Source organism: Bicyclus anynana, chromosome 1 (genome assembly GCF_947172395.1).
Source record: "Bicyclus anynana chromosome 1, ilBicAnyn1.1, whole genome shotgun sequence".
Taxonomy (NCBI): domain Eukaryota; kingdom Metazoa; phylum Arthropoda; class Insecta; order Lepidoptera; family Nymphalidae; genus Bicyclus; species Bicyclus anynana.
The window spans coordinates 5,160,842-5,183,993 of NC_069083.1; the positions used below are offsets into that span (position 1 = coordinate 5,160,842).

The following is a 23,152-nucleotide window of genomic DNA, read 5'->3' on the forward strand; positions in this document are numbered from 1 at the left end:
TAGCGTACGGTCGCGACTGCGGCGCGTAGGAACCATGGATTTTTCCGTGAAAAAAAGTGACCATGTCCTATGTTCTGCTGCAAGGTAAATTATTTACTATTTAATTATTTACTATTTAATCTAATTGCACTTTCAAATTAATGGTAATACTGATACGTTTTTAAACGATCGTATCAGACGATAATATACAAAAATGTGACGCTATTGTGGCCTTCAAATGTTGGGCATGTGTATAGAGGCGATGAAGGTCATTTTCCATACTCGCAGACGAATGAGTACATAGCTATACATACCTACACAGTTGTTTAATCTACATAAACGGCGATACGCTTGACAAAACAAGACAAAATAGCTACATTGTTGTAATTATACGTATCTAAAGATTAAGAATAAACTGAAGCATAACAAAAAGTTTATAGGAAGGAAAATGAAAGGATAGGATGAAAAATTAAACTAAAGGCAGTTTCCCTTCTCATAGTACCAACTATAGTAAAAAGTTGGTGCAGTATTCATAATGAATCACGCAGCATTCCATTGATCCTAAGAGAGATTATTTCTCGGTGGATAGGTTGTTAGTTTTTGAGTGTATTGCGTTTAGATTGACAGATGCAGAGGGAAACTTTGGAAGAGTGTTTTATCAATATAGTTTAGAACTAGTATTGGTAATTTAAAACCCGCCAGTGGTTTTTTTTTATATACTCTACAAGTTAGCCCTTGATTACAATCTCACCTGATGTTAAGTGATGATGCAATCTAAGATGGAAGCGGGCTAACTTGCTAGGAGGAGGATATAAATCGACATTCCTTTCGGTTTCTACACGGCATCGTACCGGAACGCTAAATCGCTTGGCGGCACGTCTTTGTCGGTAGGGTGGTAACTAGCCACAGCCGAAGCCTCCTACCAGCCAGACCTGGACCAATTAAGAAAATCTCAATCGGCCCAGCCAGGACCTCCGTTTTATAAATCCACCGCGCATACGGAGGATACTGCGCCACGGAGGCCGTCAAGAAATGGTCCTCCATTAGAAATTATCAGCGATAAGTAATAAGGACTTAAGGAATTCACGTAGGTGAAGTTTCCATAAGAATTTATCATTGTTCAGTTTGAAAGCGTAAACTATAAAATGCTTGCTTGGAACTTTTCATTTTGGTGGCATTCCGACAAATTATATCTACATAATGTAGTCACGTCAGGTTATAGATGACATCATCGCTGCGTTGGAACCTTGGAGACCTTCGGAGACCGTGATGCGCGGCTCTATCTATACTATATGCGGCGTTGCCAATGCCTATTGTCCAAACTCCCAACAAAATAAATGAAATTCCCCAAGTTCGGGAAGAAAATTTCTCTATTTCCGCAAATTCCCCACATATAGAAGAAATAAAGGAAAAAAGTGAAAATAATGCATTTTTTAACCGACTTCCAAAAAGGAATATAAATACTCAATAAAATCAGTGTAGTTTTCAATATTATCTTAAACTATGGGTAAGGATAATAAGCCAAAGCTCTAAAAACATCAGTAAAAATACTGCATTTTTTAGTAGAGTACATAACAAAAATACTCACTAAAATCAGTGTAGTTTTCAATATTATGTACTCGTCGTCATCAACCCATATTCGGCTCACTGCTGAGACCGAGTCTGCTCTCAGAACGAGAGGGGTTAGGCCAATAGTCCACCACGCTGGCCCAATGCGGATTGGCAGACTTAACATACGCAGAGAATTAAGGTAATTCTCTGGTATGCAGGTTTCCTCACGATGTTTTCCTTCACCGATTGAGACACGTGATATTTAATTTCTTAAAATGCACACAACTGAAAAGTTGGAGGTGCATGCCCCGGACCGAATTCGAACCCACACCCTCCGGAATCGAAGGCAGAGGTCATATCCACTGGGCTATCACGGCTCTTATCTCAAATAATCGTCCTGTTTGGTAAATAATTAACCCAAACATAGAACCAATCCCCACATATTAGGAATGATCGAAAATCGAGTTAAAATTGCCCGCAATTCGGGTAATTTCCTATAAAGTGGCAACACTGCCTAATATAGACCTCAATAAAATAGCTAGACCGTCTACTGCCTCCCCTCCCTCCCTCTCGGCTCTCCCACAGGGGCCAAGATACACTGGCAGTGGCACAGCTTATGTTATGAGTTTGGTTTAGTTTAGTTCAGAGGCCGGCTCCACTCCGAGCTCACGTGCTGTGCTATAATACAACAGTGACCAAGTTATTTATCTCAACCATGGCAAACATTCTTGGTAAGCGAGAAAATCAATGTTTACCTACAAAAATAGTTTTGTAAACAAGATCGTATTTAGAAATTTAAAACGAATTTTTCAAATTCTCAACGGATTATTCAAATAAAGCGGTTGTTTTTGTGATTTATAAGAAGTTTGCCGAATCCCGATGCTTTATTTGACATGCCGGTTGGTTCGGATAGCCGGCGTTTATTTGGCACAAGGCCAAGTCAAGCCGGGTGTGGTTGCAGTCTCAGCGGCTCTTTGGGATCAATAGCTAAACATTTTTTCTAATCTATTACGGTAACTTCTCTGTTTTTCCTCTGAGCATGCATAGCTAGGTACCTAATAACACCTATATCTTTACTTACGATTACGTATTCGTAATCTTGCAGTCTTTCTCGTTTACTCATAATGAAATCATAGTAAGTAGGTAGATAACAATTGTTAGAAGATTGTTCATAATTGGTCTTGTTAGACAATTAAGTAGGTGTTATGATTATGACATTGTAGGATTTGAAACGCACAACGCAGGGAGGTAGCTACGAGTATGAGGTCATCAGTAATAAATCGTCGCTCACAACAAATATATTAGGTGCCTACCTATTTACAGTTTGAATTGGTCCTACTATTGGTATTTTAGCGTCCAGGGTGTGGCTAAATGTATTGTCGGTTACCAGTTATCACAATGAAGGTGTAAAGTACCTAGTCGCTCGCATATCAGGTTCTCCTTGTGTCTGCGATTAATTTTGTTAAACTTCCAAAACTTTATAGGTATGCACTCGTCAGGGGCAGAGGCCAATGATGTTATATTACTTTTATCATTGGCAGAGGCACAGTAAAAATATATATTTTACTGTGGCAGAGGTAACCACGGAAATAATTTTTGTCACACTATGCAAACCTACCCTTTCCTTTTTTAAAAACGCTCATGAATCGCGCGAATACATTTTATTTGAAGGTTATTTCTTGGATACTTCATGTTTGGATCACTTGATCACTATACTTACATTTGAATAGGTACCTATGTAGATCCACATGTCCACAATCGTCATTAATCATAGGCATAAATAGTTAATATCAATTTTTATAATTATTATCTAGCAGAACCCCTCCACTTCGTCCGCGTGAAACTCGATGTAAACTTTCAACTACCCCTACCCTACCCTACCCCTACCCCTACCCCTACCCCTACCCTACCCTACCCCTACGATTTTTATGTTTTTCTGTCATATGAACCTTCTCCTGACAATAACAAACACATCTAAATCAAAATAGGTAGTGATATCAGTCCAGCCGTTCACGCATGATGGCGTGACCAATGGATACTTATATGGACTCATTTTTCATATATATACCTAGTAGATATCAATTAATTATTATTCATCTGTAAGTACCTACTTGATATTCTATAGTAAAACCATACTCGATGTGCACTGTTTACCAACAAACAAAGTAAAAATGAGCGTATAAATCGCTAGTAATTTCACACCTAATAAAATTATGTACGTACTTGTTCTAAAATTAATGAAAATAAATTTCATTAATAAACTTAAAACAATTAGATAAGTATAGTTAATATATTTTGAATAACATTATAAAAAAAAAATACAAAAAATATTAAACTACTTGTTTAAGTTACGAAATGACATGCGTTTTGTAGCTTCATTTCTAGTTTGTTTGTAATTGGTAAACAGCGAAAATCGAAGCTTTAGTCACTTTAGTATAGATGTAAGAAGAAGTATACATATATCTAAAAATAATATTCTTTAATACCTTCCGCCACAGTAAAGTGCTTCCGCTAAACAATACATGATTTCATAAAGTGGGCGTTGTTTTAAATGGATTTGAGTGAGTAATTAGATAGGTACTTACTATCTACCTACCTCTGATTTAGGAAAACTACTTAGTTACCTATTCAACAAAATTAATTGGCCTATGTAATTTTTCGCTATGGTTTGCTAAATAGGTAAATACCTACCTAGCTTTGCATTTAGTAAACACACCTATCTAATCTTCCAGTTACCACTTACCACGTCGTGATTCACAGTTAGCGTTGCCAGGCGTCCAGATAAAGCCGGACATAGTTGGGATTTTTGATTACGTGTCCGGCTAAAACAAACAGCGTCCAGATTTCTTTATACTAATGACTTTATTTGAATGATTAATAACCATTAATAATAAATATACTTAACTAGCGCACGCCCGCAACTTCGTCCGCTCTTAGACTCTTTAATCCAGCCCTTACAGTAGTATCGCTGCTCTGCTCCTATTGATCGTAGCGTGATGAAAAGTATACTGTAACCTGCCCAGTATGAGGAATAATTTATTGTACCTACCAAGTTTCGTTATAATCCGTCAAGTAGTTTTTGTTTCTATAACGAACATATAGACAGACAAAATATTTACTGATTGCATTTTTGGCATCAGTTTTGAGTCACCCCCTGATAATTACTTTGGAAATATATTTCATGTACTTACAGAATTCAACAGATTTATTATAAGTATAGATTCGAATTTAACAATATTTATAATAATAGTCAAAAAAGCTTATTTTGCTTATACAAAATCCTCAAAAATGTGGCCTTTTCACCCTAATGTCCGACCAAACTGACTAGTCTGTCCGGCTTTTGGGCTTAGTGTCCTGGCAACCCTATTCACAGTATTCTAATTGACATATAATTACCTACCTACGTTTACTAGATACGTAATCTCATAAATGGAAAATTATGCATCTTCTGCCTGCCAGAACACACCTGAATTTAACCATTTAACAACCAACGTTAACCACCAATAACCACGATCACGGAGGTCCAGGACTAACTTCCCAAAGCCCAAAGGTCACAACAATAGTCTGAGCAGAGTAGACTTTAGACTGAGTAGTAGTTCTATCTTGTCGTCGGGTTTGACTTTGGCAGATCTTCTGCGCTCGCCCAATTCCTCCAGTGACGCAGTTCCGGCCTGCGGTCCCATTAGGTTCCCTACAGCAAGAATAGACAATATAGAGTTCGTGATGTACTTCTTTCACTACCTATAAAAGAGCTTTCCCATCAACGCCAACACAAACTCAGTACTCAGTAGGTAGGTATTAAGTATTCAGAAGTTTGAATTATTACAATAATCAGTTATCAAGCCTAGTAGCACGTGATATTAAGTTAGAGGTAAAAACACTAGGGAAACGTTTAATTATATATCTGACATTAGTCGAACATTTTTAACACCGATCCACATGGTGCGTCAGTGAGGTGCAACGAAGCGCATTAGACTATCAAACTGTTATGGGCATTGTTGCAGTTGAAATAGAGTTGAAAATCAATTCAAACACTTACCTATGTTTGAGTTTGCTTGAGTTCATTTTTGTTGATATAATTATGCGATTTCTTGTATTGGATACATAAATGTCGCAGTAGCTTAAAGACGCGGCCACGGACACGGTGAATATAATTGTTATATATACTACGTATAATCATTTCAATAATTTTAATACGTATATCGTCATTTAGGCAAACGTTGTATAGGTGTAGGTAAGTTGTAGGTACCTACTTGTCAAATTCTTTGAAATCTCCAGCCATTGTTTTCAGAAGAATTGCTTGCATGCCTCGAAATTTAGCAAGACGCTCATGTTCCTTACTTCGTTTACAAATAAACTAAAGCGACTAAAGCCTTTGGGGTCACATTCAACTCTTTTCTGTAAGAAAATAAATTTGGATTCTTAGAACGCTGTTTCGAAACTTTGCTAAGAAACCGTTTAATTTTATTTGTTTTGCGCTTTGCATACTTTGCTCATAAAATTATTTTTTAAAATGTGCGAGGCACTGCTATCTAAGTATTTAAATATAATAGATCATTAGCATCATCATCATTATCAGCCGATGGACGTCCACAGCTGAAATAGCCTCTTGCATGGACCTCTAACTCTAAACACTCAAGGTTTCCTGCAATCCGCTTGATATCTTCGATCCACCTAGTGAGAGGTCGACCAACACTGGGCTTTCCGGCGCGGAGTCGCCATTTCCGCACCTTAGGACCCCAACGTCCATCGATTCTTAAAACTATGTGGCCTGCCCATTGCCACTTCAGCTTCGCAACTCGCTGAGCTATGTCAGTGACTTTGGTTCGTCTGCGGATCTCCTTATTTGTGATTCGATCACGCAGAGAACTCGCTCTAAAGCATAGCTCGATCCATCGCCGGCTGAATGACTTTGAGTCTTCTAATAAGGCCCACAGTTACTCGTCGCGATCAAATCTCGGATCCGTTGGTCATCACTGGCAACACGCACTGTTCGGAGACTTTTGTCTTCAGGCACTGAGGAATTTCAGACGAAAAGATGTCGCGGAGTTCCTCCCTCTCTCGAAATTGGACTTAACTGAACTTCTTTCTCTAAATTTGACCTATCTGACTGACTGATATTCGTCTACAATTTTGAGCGCAGAGTCCTCAGCAATAACTGTGTGGAGCGGTACATGATTATTAGACATGATCTTCATCTTACTCATGTTCATTTTTAGGCCCACACGTTGAGAATCTTTGCTGAGGTCGTTGAGCAGGTCATTCAGAGATAATGTAATAAATAATTAAATTAAATCTAGAATCTACATGAGTAATAGATACTGCCAGAAAGTACTTGCACATAGCTGTAGTTCATGTTACTAATTTATAACATGAATCCTGTATCTACATTAACGTTTAAGGATAACCTTAAATCGTATTCCGTATTCAATTTCCTAATGCGTAATTTCGATTTGAAATTGTGAGTCTACGAGTTCAAGTTTTTCATCATTCGGAATAGGTATATACTGTCAGTATGGATAGTGATAACTAATAACTATATTTTGCAAATTTTCCCATTTAATTTTATTGGTAGGTAGGTACAAAGAATTGGGTACCTAATATCCGATACCGATTCCATGCAGATTTTGTATGTATCGAAACCAGTAATTAATTAGGTAGGTACCTAACAAATGCAATTAACTCCGATATGATGAATAAATAATTTAGTTTGAATCGCGTTCGTTCCTTCCTAATGTTTCAGAGTCGATGATGTCATTCATAGTTACGATCAATACATTGTACTGGGAAGAAACTCCTATAACGATAAAGGAGCTGACCTTAATAGCGCTGTTTTATCTAGTTTCTAGATCTATAGCGTAGGTAGGTGTGTAACTATAAAGTAGCCCATTTATCTTCTTTTCTTACCTACGTAATATTTTGTTTTACTGTACCTAAGGTAATACATAATCATAGAAACTCACAGGTGACAAAGTTTAGTAAATAGTTTATTTATGGAGCGAATAACAGGTCAATGACTGAATAAAATAATATCTCGAAGCCATCTCAAACAAGTCTTTACAAACAGTTAGTTTTATTGAAATTAAAATATCGGAATCGCACTTCAATGCTGAAACTCCAAAAATATTATAAACCTACAGAGAAACAAAAATATAAAAGAATGCATATTGATTATAATTTAAATTTAGCCGTTTGTGGTTTAAATATTCTAACCGGAAGGTACAATTTCTACGATTTTACGAATATGTACGATTTTAGTAGTACCTCAAAATACTACGAGATGGCGTTGTAAGATAAAAACGAAAAAAACGAATAACGTTGGTTATCCAGTATGGCAGTTATTTCAAAATTACAAAAGACATCTCAATATTTTTCAATGTTTACGGGGGTAGCTGGGTATAATACGAGTAGGTATGTTACAGTATGTAGGTACACCCATTGCTAAGAAATGGGTAATTTGTAAAACCAGTGGGTGCGCACTGCGGCGCAGTCAGGCCAATCTCCGCATACCAACACATTGAACACTAGGCTATATTTAGAAATGCTGTTAGGTTACCGCTTTGGCGGGCTATTAATTGTATACTGTAACCATAATAGAAGCCGGGAGGAAAAGCTTTGCCGTGACACTTGGTGAATACTGAGTAGACAAGTAAATATGGATATCTGCCTGCCTAATATTTTTTTCGTCTAATATATTTTGTTTAAAATGTTCGTCCATGTTTTTTTAATAGATATTCCTCAAGTTTTAGGCAGGAACACCATAATAAGTATACAGCTTGTTCAGGATGTTAGATCATAGAACATGATTTTACGCATTTCTGGCTTTGTAAAATCGTGTGCGTTATAATAAAAAAGTAGATACCTACTTCATAAAAGTTCATTGGTTAGGAAACGTGCAGTACTTAAGCATGCATGCTTTGACTCTCTATAATGCTAGCCACAAACGGTCAATTATTCTCACGTTTCTGTAGCACCCACGACTATAATTGATCGAGTGTTTGTCACTGCGTAAATGACTTGTATAGTATGCCGCGTGGGTACTGCCGTTTGCTTTTCAGAAACGTGAGCGACCTTGATGTGATGGGTTTGTGAAGTTTTAGTACCAATACGTACTAAGAGCACGTTAGAAGCGTTACCGTGTAACTAAAGGTCATGCATAATCCCTTTTCAATCTTCGTAAATAACTGAATTTTAGAAGGCCTAAGTTTGGGGTCAGGCAAAAGCTTAGATTAGACTGATATATATACCTTATCAAAGCACAAAAGAAATATACCGAAACCTAATGCATCCTAATCACTTGTTACAGATGTGTCCACGGATGACAACCTGCAATACCAATTCTTCCCGGTGTCCAGCGGTTCGGTCCAGTTCAAGATAAGAGCTCCAAATGACGCGCACATTGCTCTCACCATGGCCCCTCAGGAGTCTGAACCGATGTATGAGGTAATAAGCTAAAGTCATTATAGAAAAAACTGAATAGCTAAGCTTCAAAGTAGGGATCTTTTAACTAGATTAACAGTGGATAGGAAAAGGAAGGCGACTGGTTTATTCAAGTGTAGTTAGCAGGGGCGTAGATACCGCTGAATCGGCCGTATCAATGTTCCAGACCCTCGGACTACAGGGGCCTTCTCACGTGTCAAAGCAAAAGTTTGTAAATCATCCATAATCTCAATCATCCATAATCGCACCTGGTGCTTCTCGAAAAAAAAGTGTTTTTTTTTTTTGGTTTTTTTTCTCTTCAGAGATACAAAACTAAAAAAAAGCAATCTTTCCTTTCTCAAGTAAAGCATACGCCCAAAAGTTGTAAATACCCTACACAGACACATGCTGTCATATTTATTTTCAGCGAGCATTTTTGTTTCTTTTGTGTGAAATCTTTACTCTTCATTTGTGCCCCCTACTAATTTTGATACAGGGCCCATCCAAGGCACGCTACGCCATTGGTACAGTAGCACCCAAAGATTACAGTGTATTATTGGATGCCTATGCCAGAGTAAAGATATTATGCTAAAGCCAACTTATGAGTCCATAATTAAAAAAATAATAATTATATACCGTAAACCGTTATCATAATTTATTTCTAAACTAGCGGACGCCCGCGACTACGTCCGCGTGAAAGTCGTTGTAAACTTTCAACTACCCCTATTTACCCTACCCTACCCTATCCCAACCCTACCCCTACCCTAACTCTACCCTACCCCCACCCTACCCTACCCCTGCCCTACCCCTGCCCTTTTCATTAAGGCTGCACTTCTTTATATATCCCCCCCCCCCCCGCGAGTCGCATCGAGTGCGGCAACCGTTGCACAAAAATAATCCATATAGCATGAATTAGTATTCACGCGCGATGGCTTAGTATATTTCTTGTATAACTTTGGTGTTTCTTTACCGATTTTTATGATTCTTTTTTTATTGAATAGGTAATAATGTTAACTTTTTTAGTTAGGGATGAGTGATGAGTGTTATAAACATAAGAGTAGACAAATATAATTAGAAAGCTCCGAACTGCTAAGCTATCGGGAGTTAAACGTGTTATTGTGAGTCAACCATAAAAGATAGACATATATATGCTGTTGTGTTTTTATAGATAATTTTAAAGAGAACATTTCCGTCATACATGATTTCTATGTAGCTTTAACCATTAAGGCTGCACACGCGACGGAAGCTTAAAAAATTAAGTAACTTCTCCCGTTTTCTCAACATTTCTCTTCACTGCTCTGCTCCTATTGATCGTAGCGTAATGAAAAGTATACTATAACCTGCCCAGGAGTATGTAGAATAATTGTACCAAGTTTCGTTAAAATCCGTCCAGTAGTTTTTGTTTCTATAAAGAACATACAGACAGACAGACAGACAGACAGACAGACAGACAGACAGACAGACAGACAGACAGACAGACAGACAGACAGACAAAAATTTTACTGATTGCATTTTTGGCATCAGTATCGATCACCAATCACCCCCTGATAGTTATTTTAGAAATATATTTCATGTACAGAATTGACCTCTCTACAGATTTATTATAAGTATAGATGAATTACAATTTCACTGGTAGAAGGAAGGATGCTTTTTAAAATCTTCAAATGAAGATGGGGTAATTTCTAAAACATTGAATTCATTATAGCTTGGCAAATTCGTTCGTATTTGGTTGCGATGCCCTGCGCGCACTACTTTATGCCCGCGCAGTCCTTACCCTCCCGTCGCCCGCATATCATGGAAGTGTCATCGACGAACTTGCCAAGCTATAGTTTTTTCTTGTTGTCACACTTACCAATATAATAATAGCCGACAATTCAGGATGACGATTGAAGTACAAATTATATCTACGTTTCGCCATTTTATTTCAGGTTTTCATTGGTGGTTGGGGTAACACCAAGAGTGTAATCAGGAGGAACAGAACAAAACCAGAGAAAGTTGAAATCGACACCCCCAATATCCTCAACGCCGGCGAATTCCGTGGTTTCTGGGTGCGTTGGGACGGCGGCGTCATTTCCGCTGGCCGGGAGGGAGAGGCCATTCCTTTCATCTCTTGGTGTGACCCTCAGCCTTTCCCGGTCGGTTTCGTCGGTGTGTGCACCGGCTGGGGTGCCACTGGCACTTGGAAAATTGAAGGTTTGTTCATTTCTAACGCTTTCACTAAATGTACCCAACGTAATACCTATAACTAAATTCACGGTGCAGATGGAGCCGAGTTCAATACGCCCGACAAGTTAGAATATAAATTCGGGCCCGTCGCGGCCGGCTCGTTGGAACTCGAATACCGCGGTCCGCACAATTGTCACATATGCCTCACGTCAGCGCCCGCTGAAATCGACCCGATGTACGAAATCATCCTCGGCGGTTGGGAAAACACACAATCCGTCATCAGACACTGCAGGCAGAAGCCCGACAAGGTACTGATCCTTTCGATGTGGTATCAATGTATTACAATTTGGCGCAACATTAAATAAATGTCGAAATTCTTAGGTGACCCTCCCGACTCCGGGTATAATGAATCCTAACGAGTTTAGGAAGTTCGTCATCGAGTGGCGCTGTGGGAGACTGATGGTTCGTGACGGAAGATCTGGTGCACCCTTGATGGAGTGGATGGACCCTTCGCCTTTCCCAGTGACCCACTTCGGCGTGCGCACTGGGTACGGCGCGAGAGGAAATTGGCGTATTTCGCATTTCGGCAGAGGCGGTGCCCAGCCACGTTGAGTGACCATTTGTTAATTTGGATGCTTCATTGTTATATTTGCTGTTGTTGCATTTACCTGGGTATTAAGTATTTGCCTGATATGTACAATATTAATTCAATCAATTAACTTTATTATTGTAAATTATATTATTAACATTATAATAAAAATACACCTACCGACTAGGATTTTAACTTGTAGATTATTGTGTGGTAACCATCAATAAAGCACAGGATGTGATTTGGTATGTTGGGTACATTTCGTGAATTGTATTTTATTTACTTCTTGATTACTTTATCTGCTTAGCATGATTTATTATATGTATTTACACTAAGTATTGACATGACTTAATGTACCTACGTAGATAGGCAATGTTTTCTTTTGATCAATTATTTTCAAGTATTTATTTACATTTCCTATTTGTCTATTTGAAAACAATTTGACTACCTAACTTCTTAATTGTGCACTTTAATAAACATTTGATTAAACCTAAATAATATGCTAAGGTGCTAGAAAAGCTCATTTTCATTTCATTTTGTTCCATAATTTTTTGTCTACAATACATACCACATATTTTTTTTCATTTTACAATATTTTATATTTTTTTATATAACTGATGCTTATGAAATAAGTTAAAGCAATGGCTCAATTAATTTTTTATTGCTTTTATTGCAAGGAATTTTACTAGAACAGTATGAAATATTAGAGTTGTGGTTCGGCTGGTTTTTAAACAAAATTCAAATACCATTTTATAAACCGTGGGTAGGCATATAATAACACACGAGCTAAAATAAATGTTATATATAAACAACCTACGATGCTATAATAGGGATGATGACAGTTTTTAGGGTTCTGAACGTAAGTAGTACAAAAACGGAACCCTTATTTAAATTGTATATAAATTAGTAGTATAGTAATAGTAAAGCAATTTTATAAAAGTAACAGGGTATCTGCGATCATTACTTTTAGAGCTACAGGGATTTAAAGGGTCAGATTTGCGGCACCGCCACGGGTCCCTGAAAAACGCCCCGATCGTTAGATTTGTACGACCTTCAAACAAAATTATAAATACAGTAAATCTTTGATTTTTACATATTAGTTAGTTAGTTTACATTAGTTAATATTGACCTTATTTAGCCGAATGTCTTTTAAAAATCAAAATATTCATCAAACCAAGTCATCATCCCCATTGTATTTAGTTTCATAAAAAAATAGATGATTATCTAGCTACTAGCATGCTCCTGCGCGAAATTGCGTATGAAGCGTTAGGTTAGGTTGCCTACTCTTTTTTTTTATTATAGCTATACAGCCGACCTATTTCTAGGTATACACATCATAAGTATAAATATCACCTACCACATTTGATTCTGCTTGCCTGCTTATCGTGTCAATTGTAATTTTGCACACATTTTGTTACAATTTTACTTTTATTATTTTAGTCCTGCCCCCACCGTCTGCTCCGTCTGCCGCTGCCCTCTACAGTCCTCCCCCTGGCTACCCCGGAATCGCCCCGGTGTCCGGCGGTGCCGGCATTTGGGTAGACGCCACGTCTGGCCAAGTGCCCCCGGGGGCTGTGGTCGGAGGCCAGGATTGCTCGGGAGAGCCCATCTACGTCGCCAGAGCGCGACATGAGGGAGCTTTGATCCCTGGCAAACTCGCGTCGTCCCACGGATGCGCGTACGTGCCGTGGGGTGGCAAGGAAAACGGCAAGAACGAGTACCAGGTATTAATTTCTCTACCTTGTTCTAATTGCGGGTTAGTGATATAGGTACCGATTATAATGTGACCTTAATTTGATGACGTGTTAGCGCTTCGTTATCAGTGCACACACTTTCATGTGTTTCTAAGTACATGACCTCCAAATTGCGTTATGTACTAATACCTTAACGACCTCTAACTGAAAATCTATCTATCCTATGCAATATATCTGTCGGGAAACATCATCATCATCATTAACAGCCGATGGACGTCCACAGCTGTACATAGGCGTCTTGCATTGACTTCCAAACACCACGGTCTTGAGCCGCCACCACCCAGCGGCTCCCTGCAATTCGCTGGATGTTTTCGGTCCATCTAGTGGGGGGTCGACTAGCCCTGCGCTTTTCGGTGCGGGGTCGCCATTCCAGCACCTTGAGACCCCAACTTCCATCAGCTTTTCGAACTATATGCCCTACCCATTCAGCTTCGCGTCTCGCTGATCTATGTCAGTAACTTTGGTTCTTCAACACGCCGATCTCTTCATTTTAGAGCCTCAATAGCTCAACGGTAAAGCGGTCGGACTCATCACCGAGGGTTGGTCGTTGAGGAACCGTTGGTCTATTGTCATACCTACCCATTCCTAATACAGTCTTTCCCGACTAGTCGGAGCGGCATGGAAATATTGGTCATATTAAAAAAAATATAGCAAATATTCTTTAAAAAAAATCGGTCAGAAAATATGATTTAAAAGTTAGTTAGTAACAGCGCGTTTTGATTCATTTCAGGTGCTAGTCGGTGGTCCGAACAGCTGGATGCCGACCAGCGGTTCAAACATTCCTCCTGGTGCATTCCCCGGAGGCGAATCCGAGGACGGCGAGCCTCTGTTCATCGGCAGAGTGAGCCACGAAGGTAGCCTCACTACCGGCAAGGTGCAACAATCTCACGGCGTCTGTTACATCTCCTTCGGCGGCCAAGAGTTAGGCTTCCCCGACTACGAGATTCTCGTTGCCTAAACTCGACCCCTTACTACGTCAATCCAATTCGTGTTCTATCAGTAAACTGAACTGTCGATTACTACCTCCATTATTGTTCAAGAGAAAACGGCTTCGTGATAAAGTGCCTTTTATAACAAGTTTTTTTTTTAATTATATATTTCAGACTTGTTTTCTCAATTGAATAAGAAGTGCCTATCTAGAAATACATGCAAATGATGCATTTTGGAATTTGCCTATTGTTCGATAGACCTTATACCTAGCATGTATTTGTATGAAATAAATTGTGCGTTGCATAAAGTCACCAAATATTATTATATACGTTTGATTGTGGGTAGATACAAATTGGATTGTATTGTCGATTTAGATGTGTATAAGCGCTTTCAAAGCTTCGTGTCGTTGAACATTCAAGGCTTTATTAATAAAACGTAAGGAAATATTATGTACTGTGGTAAATATATTCACATCGTGCCTGGTAATCTCATTTTAATGCACTGCGTAATGCTCTCGTAGTCATGTTGTTATTTGATGTAACAGCCATGTTATATTTTTATTAAATTATTTTTAAATGTGTTCCGTGTTTTTATTTATTTATCAATCACCAGTATAGGGATGATGACAGTTTTTTAAATTGTATATAAATTAAGAGTATACTAATAGTAAAGCAATTTTGTAAAAGGAACAGGGTATCTGCGATCATTACTTTCGGAGCTACAGGGGTTTAAAGGGTCAGATTTGCGGCGCTGCCGCGGATCCCTGAAAAACGCCCCATACAAAATGGCTCGAAAAAATGACGTCATAGGCAATGTAATGATCGTTAGATTTGTATGCGCGTTCAAACAAAATTACTAATATCTTTGTTATTTGTGCGTTTATCTTTATAGTTCATATATTAAAAAATGTCACATTTAATGTAAGGAAGCTAAAACTGTATGAATTTTCATCTAATTACGATAAAAAAAATTTAATAGTTTTGAAATTTTATAATTTGATTTATTTTGCAAATATCCAGACAATCTTTGCTTTTTGTGTATAAATTAGTTAACATTGATCCTATTTACCCGAATGTATCATAAAAATCAATATATTCAACATTAAAAAATAAAAACAAATGAAAACCCGACTACGTAAAAAAGGGGTCTAAAAAGGACGAAACAAGAAAACATTTTAGATAGAAATAGAGAAATGTATAGATACAAAAATGGCAAGGTAGAACTGAAATCCCACATAACATACCCGATGGATTACCATTATTATGTACCATAAGTGTTATTACAAAAAAAAAAACAAAGTGCAATTCAACAAGCCGACGAGCCGCATAGCGGCATCGTGGCGAGTAGGTAGGTGTATGAAAATCATGTTTTAAAATACTTAATCGATTTTTGTAAGTTTGTTACAATCGTAACTCCTATCGTAATAATATAGGTCAAAGTCAAAACGTTTTTTCATAAATTGTTTTTTTTTCGTTAGGGCGTGAATTAGCTTGAAGTCTTTTTAAATATTGTTAAGGGTTTTCTTGTATTGAACTAATAACTGTCCTGTCAGGGCAGCTTACGGACGGTGAAACTACCACGGTGTAAGTATAATATATATTTATTTTATTACAACTAATAGGTTAGTCTAATAGGTATATTATTGTAACAAGATAAAAAGAAGTGCCTCAAAATAATACGTTTATTTACAAAAAAATACATAATTGTACAATACATTAAATAACTTGTTTCTATTTTACAAAAATCTGCAATCTGAGAGTTCCCGTTCTTATTAGAATACGGGGATAACAAATAGCCTATAAAACTCACAAATAACGTAGTTTTCTAGTGGTAAAAGAATTTTCAAAATCGGTTCAGTAGATCCAGATTTCCCTACAATACCATAAACTCTTTCCAATACCTCTTTATAATAATCTCTATAGTTCTTCTAAATATTCATTAGTAATCGAATGTATTTTCTTTGTACTCCCTATTAAGTAATGCTTCTCAAATGGATTCGGAATTGGGTGTAGATAGATTTTGAAAAAATTGAAGGCCCGCTCGCAAATATTGCAAAAGTTATGAACAATTAACTACAAATAAAAAAAGGGGTTTGGTTTTTGACTTTACTCAAAAACTATTTAAGATATTTGACAAAAGATTCAATAAGAACAGGAGATTTCTTAACAAACATTTAACATTTGATGGTCAGAATTATTATTTTAAATTATTTAACATAATCCTTATTTATACATCATATTATCATCTCCATATACTTTTTTGGGGGAAGGGGGGAGGGGGGGGGGGAATGATCATGACACTTGAATTATACTTTACTCCTGAGTAAATTCCACGAATCTTTGCACATTTATATAGGTCCTATAAGCTTACATTCGTTATTTGTTCTTTTTCCTATTGTACTATTAAGCCTTCTCAACATTTCAGTTGTGTGCATTTTAAGAAATTAAATATCACGTGTCTCAAACGGTGAACGAAAACATCGTGAGGAAACCTGCATACCAGAGAATTATCTTAATTCTTTGCGTGTGTGAAGTCTGCCAATCCGCATTGGGCCAGCGTGGTGGACTAAGGCCTGACCCCTCTCATTCTTAGAGGAGACTCGAGCTCAGCAGTGAGCCGAATATGGGTTGATAACGAACGAACGAACTATTAAGTCGCCCATTACAGGAATTGTAGGTACATTATGAATGAAAGAGTTAGCCAATTAGGGTTTGTTTAATAACATCCTTAGAGCAATCAGAGTTTAGGGTAAGAAATTCCAAATCCTACTAATATTATAAACGCGAAAGTTTGTATGTATGTTTGGATATTTGTTACTCTAACGCCTCAACTACTAAACCGATTTGGCTGTAATTTGGAATGGAAATAGATTTTACTCTGGATTAACACATAGGCTACTTTTCATCCCGGAAAATCCATAGTAACTAATATGACATACATGGCTGTAATGCTCTCAAAGGATTTAATAAACAATTCTTTTGTTTTGTCAGTCCGTATGTTGTCTTGTCTCCCCTTACTAATATTTCGTAAATGCCTTTTTCTACTTCTTTGCCTTTATATGGAAGGTAGCAAGTCTTGTATAACATATGCACCTTTCCAACAACAAGGTCATCACCGATCATCGCGCGTCCAATGTAAATATCTTCATTGTTTACCTCCGATTTGCCAGCTTGGAATACATTTTCAGGGATTAGATCATTTTTACACTTAACCCATTGTCCATTGAAGCCACAGAGAATCTGCAATAGTATGATAGTAACACTGATTAATCAATAATAGGCAGATAGACTATCAACGAGAGATTCAGCGAGTTACGAAGCTGGAGTGGCAATGGGCGGGGCACATAGTTCGAAGAACCGATGGACGTTGGGGTCCCAAGGTGCTGGAATGGTGACCCCGCACTAGAAAGCGCAGTGTTGGTCGATCCCGCACCAGGTGGACTGACGACATCAAGCGAGTCGCAGGGATTCGCAGGATGCAGGTGGCTCAGGATCGTGATGTTTGGAAGTCCCTACAGAAGGCCTATGTCCTGCAGTGGACGTCCATCGGCTGATATGACGATGAGGCAGATAGAGCGTACGGAACACGACGGTGTCGTAGCCGCTCCAAATACACAATTAAAAACGAATACATTCTCGAGTCAGTACGACACGAAGCGTCGCATCAGTAACTTTTAACATAATGCAAGAAAAGTGGTGCCTTATGTTTATAAATATTTTAATTTATAAACATACTTTCATTAGACATTATTGGTAAACAGTGCACATCGAGTATGGCATTAGCATATATGTATATAGATGGATATAGATCGATTGGGACAGGTCAATGTCAGGCAGGTTTGCTGGTAGATTATTTTTTACTGCATAACCTTACCTACTAACGTACTACGTAAGAGATGTTTTTCTTAACGCTTATTCAATGCTGATTTTCCCAGTTTGGTTATTTTTCTTACTAGTGCATACCTAGTCCGACAACCCTGTGCAAGCTACTGCTTATAGGAGGGGGGAGCTTAGACCCAGCTCCACTACGGTTTGGTGGGTTTAGGGTAATAACTGATAATTCATTTACAATAAATATCAGATGTTTTAATAATAGTTAATTCTGACGGCCTCCGTGGCGCAGCAGATAGGTTTACAAGACATAGGTCCTGGGTTCGATCCCCGCTGGACCGATTGAGGTTTTTTTAATTGGACCAGGTCTGGCTGGTGGGCGGCTTCGACCGTGGTTAGTTACCACCCTAATGAGCAAAGTCGTGTAGAAACCGAAAGGGGAGTGGATTTTCATCCTCCTAAAAAGTTAGCCCGCTTCCATCTTAGATTGCATCATCACTTACCAGTGATCAGGTGATCAGGTGAGATTGTAGTCAAGGGCTAAATATAAAAAAAAAACAGAAATGAGATTTTTATACTTGCCTCAAAAACATTTTTTGCATGCTCCATATGACCCCAAGCTACATAAGCCTTCTTTTTTGAATGTACATATTTTCCTGGACACAATGATCTACCGTGCACCGCACGAGCAATGTATGTAGGCTCGTTCTCATATCCACCAATCATTGCATCGTGAGGCAGATTCCCATCTGTTACCTTGACCCATCTTAATTGTCCTTCTACATGTTTATGACAGATGGGTTTCAAAGAAACTGGACTGGCTGAAAATACACAATAAATAGTGTAAACAATCATTAACCTACCCAATGAGATGATGACTAGGTTTGAATATATTGATTTTTATGATACATTCGGGTAAATAGGGTCAATGTTAACTAATTTATATATAAAAAGCAAAGATTGTCTGGATATTTGCAAAATAAATGAGATTATGAAATTTCAAAATCTTTTATCGTAATTAGATGAAAATTCATACAGTTATAGATTCCTTACATTAAATGTGACATTTTTTAATATATGAACTATAAACATAAACGCACAAATAACAAAGATATTAGTAATTTTGTTTGAACGCACATACAAATCTAACGATCATAACATTGCCTATGACGTCATTAGTTCGTGCATTTTGTATAGGGCGTTTTTCAGGCATCCGCGGCAGCGCCGCAAATCTGACCCTTTAAATCCCTGTAGCTCCCTCCGAAAGTAATGATCGCAGATACCCTGTTCCTTTTACAAAATAGCTTTATTATTAGCGTACTCTTAATTTATATACAATTTAAAAAACTGTCATCATCCCTATTGACAGTAACCAGCAAACATAACCGAATATAAGTCCTGATAAGGCCCGCCCCCCAAAAATCCCTAAAAAATTACCAAAATTCGACAGATGGACTAAAAATGCTACGACGACTTATGTGCGTCCTATGGGCTGTTTAGTGGATAAAGATAATGAAATTATAATTTAAAATTTAAAATATACCAACTACATAATTAGGGTGAAGTTTCGTTTACTTTTTATTTTCTTGAAGGCTTAGATCTATGTAATCAGAACAAAGTTCGTCGTCATCAACCCATATTCGGCTCACTGCTGAGCTCGAGTCTCCTCTCAGAATGAGAGGGGTTAGGTCAACCATGCTGGCCCAATGCGGATTGGCAGACTTCACACACGCAGATAATTAAGATAATTCGGAGTCGGAGGCAGAGGTCATATCCACTGGACTATCACAGCTCTCAACAAACAAACAAAGTTCAATATGCTCAAAAATAATATTGTACAAAGGATTTTTCAACAAATTAGTGTTTTATTATAACACTAGCGGTCCCACAACTTCTGCCCTAAGACCTCCTTAATCCGGTCCTTTTACAAAACCCATTCTTAGCAGACGTCTAGTAACTGTAAATCCCTACCAAATTTCAAGGGATTTTTGAGATTTCGTGATCACTCACCACAAACTCTTATGTTATCAATATAAAGATTTGGTTAAAGTACATAAAATAACGAGTCATCATCATCATCATCATCATATCAGCCGATGGACGTCCACTGCAGGACATAGCCCTTTTGTAGGGACTTCCAAACATCACGGTACTGAGCCACCTGCATCCAGCGAATCCCTGCGACTTGCTTGATGTCGTCAGTCCACCTAGTGGGGAAATAACGAGTGAAAAACAGAAAATGTGCAAAACAGAAATGCCATCATTGTGCTATCAATTTGAATAAGAACAAAATTAAAGTCTAGCTCCAAAAAGACCGCGAAAAATTATAAGAAACTTGTGTTGCAAAAATTTAAAATACCCAGTACCCAGGTATTTGAAACAATAATACACGATAGTCAGATATTGAAAATAATTGGGTACGCGAAAATCATCATCCATCCAAAAAATCTACATCCTCTCTCTAATGCCATTTATTTTATACTTTTCTCCAGACCTACCAGCCAGAACTGGACCAATCAATCGGCCCAACAGCATATCAAACCCAGGACCTCCGTCTTGTAAATACACCGTTTACAAATCTTGTAAACTCTGCGCTAGGGAGGCTGTCAAAGTCGTAGTGATACAGCCTCAGTAGCTCAACAGTAAGAGCAGATGGACTCATCATGGTTCAATCCTCACCCCGTTGGTCTATTGTCGTACCCACTCCTAGCACAGTCTTTCCCGACTAATTGGAGGAGAATAAGAATATTATTCATATTTAAATTAAATTTATTATTATTAAATTCGGCAAATATTAAAAAAAAAAAGAATACATACCATTAACCACAAAATCTAAATACTGATTTGACGTAAAGTTTACAAATCCTATTAATTCATTATTAGTCTTTCCCGTATCTGTTTCTTCATACGTTAAAAATGGTTTCAAGTAGTTAGATGATACTATAAGTCCCATCTGTATAGTGTCATTGTACCAACTTAGCCAATACTTTTGTGATGTGATCTCAGGACTTAATTCACTAGGAACAGTATCCTCTAATAAATTCCTTCTCTCCTTCTTTTTTGTCAAAGTAATTTTAGAATCATTATAATTATATGACACATCAAGCTGTAAACATAAAAAAATTCAATTAAAATAGAGAAATTCATTATTAGAAAAAATTTAGCCAAGAAAGATAGCTAGAATACAGCAAAATAGGACATGCGTTAATCGACTTACACCTTCTGATGACACATAATCTCTAACCAACAGACCGATGCAATGGCTCAATGCTGTATGACAGATTGCCAAATAAATGATGATTGACAGATGAGAAAAAAAAATATTAGAAAAAAAAAGTGTGTTTATATACCTAACTTTTGAATGGACAACACTAATTTCAACCAAAAAGATGGATTTTAAAATGACTTCACCAAACTAAGATTTCATAAATCATTTGAGTCAATTCAGACCAATAGGTAGACATCTCAAAAAATCTCAAACAGAAAATATTTAGTTTTTTAACTATTCCAATACATTTTGTGAAATCAGTTTCGAGTTTTAAATTCCTATAAAGAGACCTTAAAACTGTGTTGATCACTGCCAAACTCAAAAATTTGTCGATTTGTTCCAGACTTAGGGCGAGGCCGCACATACGTAGCCACATAAAAATATAAAACATCCATTAATTTTTTTTAATTAAAACACTAGGTGGCTGTTGTCACTGCTGCTGAGTGAAAAATGTTATAGGGGTATCGCAATACTCCTCAAAATTTCCTAATACCATAATCTTCTCTCTATCAGGGTCTTTTATGAATTTTCTATAATAAATATACCAATTTTAAAAATTCATAAAAATACCATGACTCTTACTCTTTTTGTAGCGTAACAATTTTTACAACTTTCTGGCCGTCACAGTAGATTTTCTACCAGAGCTAAAAGACCGCTGTTTGGATTTTTTAAATTTTAGTCAATCTGTGGTTCTGTTTTCTTTTTGCTGCAAGTAGAGCCACAAGTAGCTCTACTTAACGAGTCCAAAAACAATTCTTCTATTTCAGTACTTTTTAGTAGCTTTCTTGAAGAAAATAGTGATGTGCTGGGCGTTACTGATCTTTTTCTGTCTTGGTTTATTACTCATTATCAAAAAATTTTTTTTTGTTAAAACTCTATGGAAGTTTCTTCCTGTGTTTGTTTCATTAGTGCATTGAGCGAGCTATCAGCAGGTCTATCACACCCACCAGTCAAAAGTTACTTTCTTAAAAATACTAAAAGCTAATATGATACAGCTGATCTTCTATAGCTTGTATAAGATTGTAAGAGACCACCACGCGACGTCGCGTGATGTGGCAATAAACGTGTTAAGGTTTATGAAAATGAAAAGCTTGTAATAATTTAACATAAATACCATATATAAAACTTCATGTGGGCATCCCTTTGCAATAAGTGCAATATGCCAATTACTGTATTGTGCACTGTATGTAAGTTTAAGAAATGTAATCCCACCACCATCTGCTTTATATACCTTGTACGGTTTTTGTAATTTCAAATCTGAAACTGGAATAAAGGCAACCAATTTTAAAATTTTGTAATAAAGTTTGTATCCAACCAAATATTTCAAATAATGGTGCAACACCTCAGATTTAGAAATAAACTGCAATACGTACGTTTTAACGTTTCTGCCATTATATAAAAATTAGAAAATAAATAAATGTTCAAATTCTTATTCCTTAATTATTTAGGAATCCAATATCCATTCGAAATGGTTAATTTTTTTTTTAAATGTGTTTGTGTACCGGACTTGACAGCTTGACAATGACAAGTTGACAGTTGGTGCTGACAGTTGAAACTTGATACGTGACAAATGAAGTAACCACAAACGGCTAAAAAGATAAAGAAAAGTATAGGGTAAAGAGAGCCAACTTCGCTTTTTTTGTCATACTGTTCGCAGTAATACCAT

General features: G+C 37.4%; 2 protein-coding genes across 3 annotated transcripts; one reads left to right on the forward strand and one right to left on the reverse strand.

Annotated features, from left to right (window-relative positions):
• The first annotated feature begins 2,100 nt into the window (after positions 1-2,100).
• On the forward strand, positions 2,101-14,968 carry LOC112053728 (uncharacterized). Of its 2 annotated transcripts, XM_024093254.2 has the most exons (7): positions 2,101-2,261; positions 8,837-8,973; positions 10,878-11,142; positions 11,212-11,423; positions 11,497-11,722; positions 13,145-13,428; positions 14,189-14,968. In XM_024093254.2, exons 1-7 carry the CDS (start codon positions 2,246-2,248, stop codon positions 14,414-14,416), a joined length of 1,368 nt encoding a protein of 455 aa, XP_023949022.1. In that variant the 5' UTR covers positions 2,101-2,245; the 3' UTR covers positions 14,417-14,968. The 2 variants fall into 2 exon arrangements, with proteins under 2 accessions (XP_023949022.1, XP_023949023.1); XM_024093255.2 differs by lacking the exons at positions 11,212-11,423; positions 11,497-11,722.
• Positions 14,969-16,051: 1,083 nt separating this feature from the next.
• LOC112053741 (uncharacterized) lies at positions 16,052-23,018 on the reverse strand. Its single transcript, XM_024093277.2, has 5 exons — positions 22,860-23,018; positions 22,601-22,749; positions 21,036-21,324; positions 18,801-19,039; positions 16,052-17,627 (listed from the first exon to the last, which is right to left on the reverse strand). Exons 1-5 carry the CDS (start codon positions 22,876-22,878, stop codon positions 17,313-17,315), a joined length of 1,011 nt encoding a protein of 336 aa, XP_023949045.2. The 5' UTR covers positions 22,879-23,018; the 3' UTR covers positions 16,052-17,312.
• Between the last annotated feature and the right edge of the window lie 134 nt (positions 23,019-23,152).

Coding starts and splice junctions, on each gene's coding strand:
- LOC112053728 (XM_024093254.2), top strand. Junction 11,143..11,211: donor TGGCACTTGGAAAATTGAAG/GTTTGTTCATTT, acceptor TTCACGGTGCAG/ATGGAGCCGAGTTCAATACG. Junction 11,424..11,496: donor GCAGGCAGAAGCCCGACAAG/GTACTGATCCTT, acceptor CGAAATTCTTAG/GTGACCCTCCCGACTCCGGG.
- LOC112053741 (XM_024093277.2), bottom strand. Junction 21,325..22,600: donor CACATGAAGTTTTATATATG/GTATTTATGTTA, acceptor TTATGTTTACAG/CTTGATGTGTCATATAATTA. Junction 19,040..21,035: donor TTTAGATTTTGTGGTTAATG/GTATGTATTCTT, acceptor GTGTATTTTCAG/CCAGTCCAGTTTCTTTGAAA.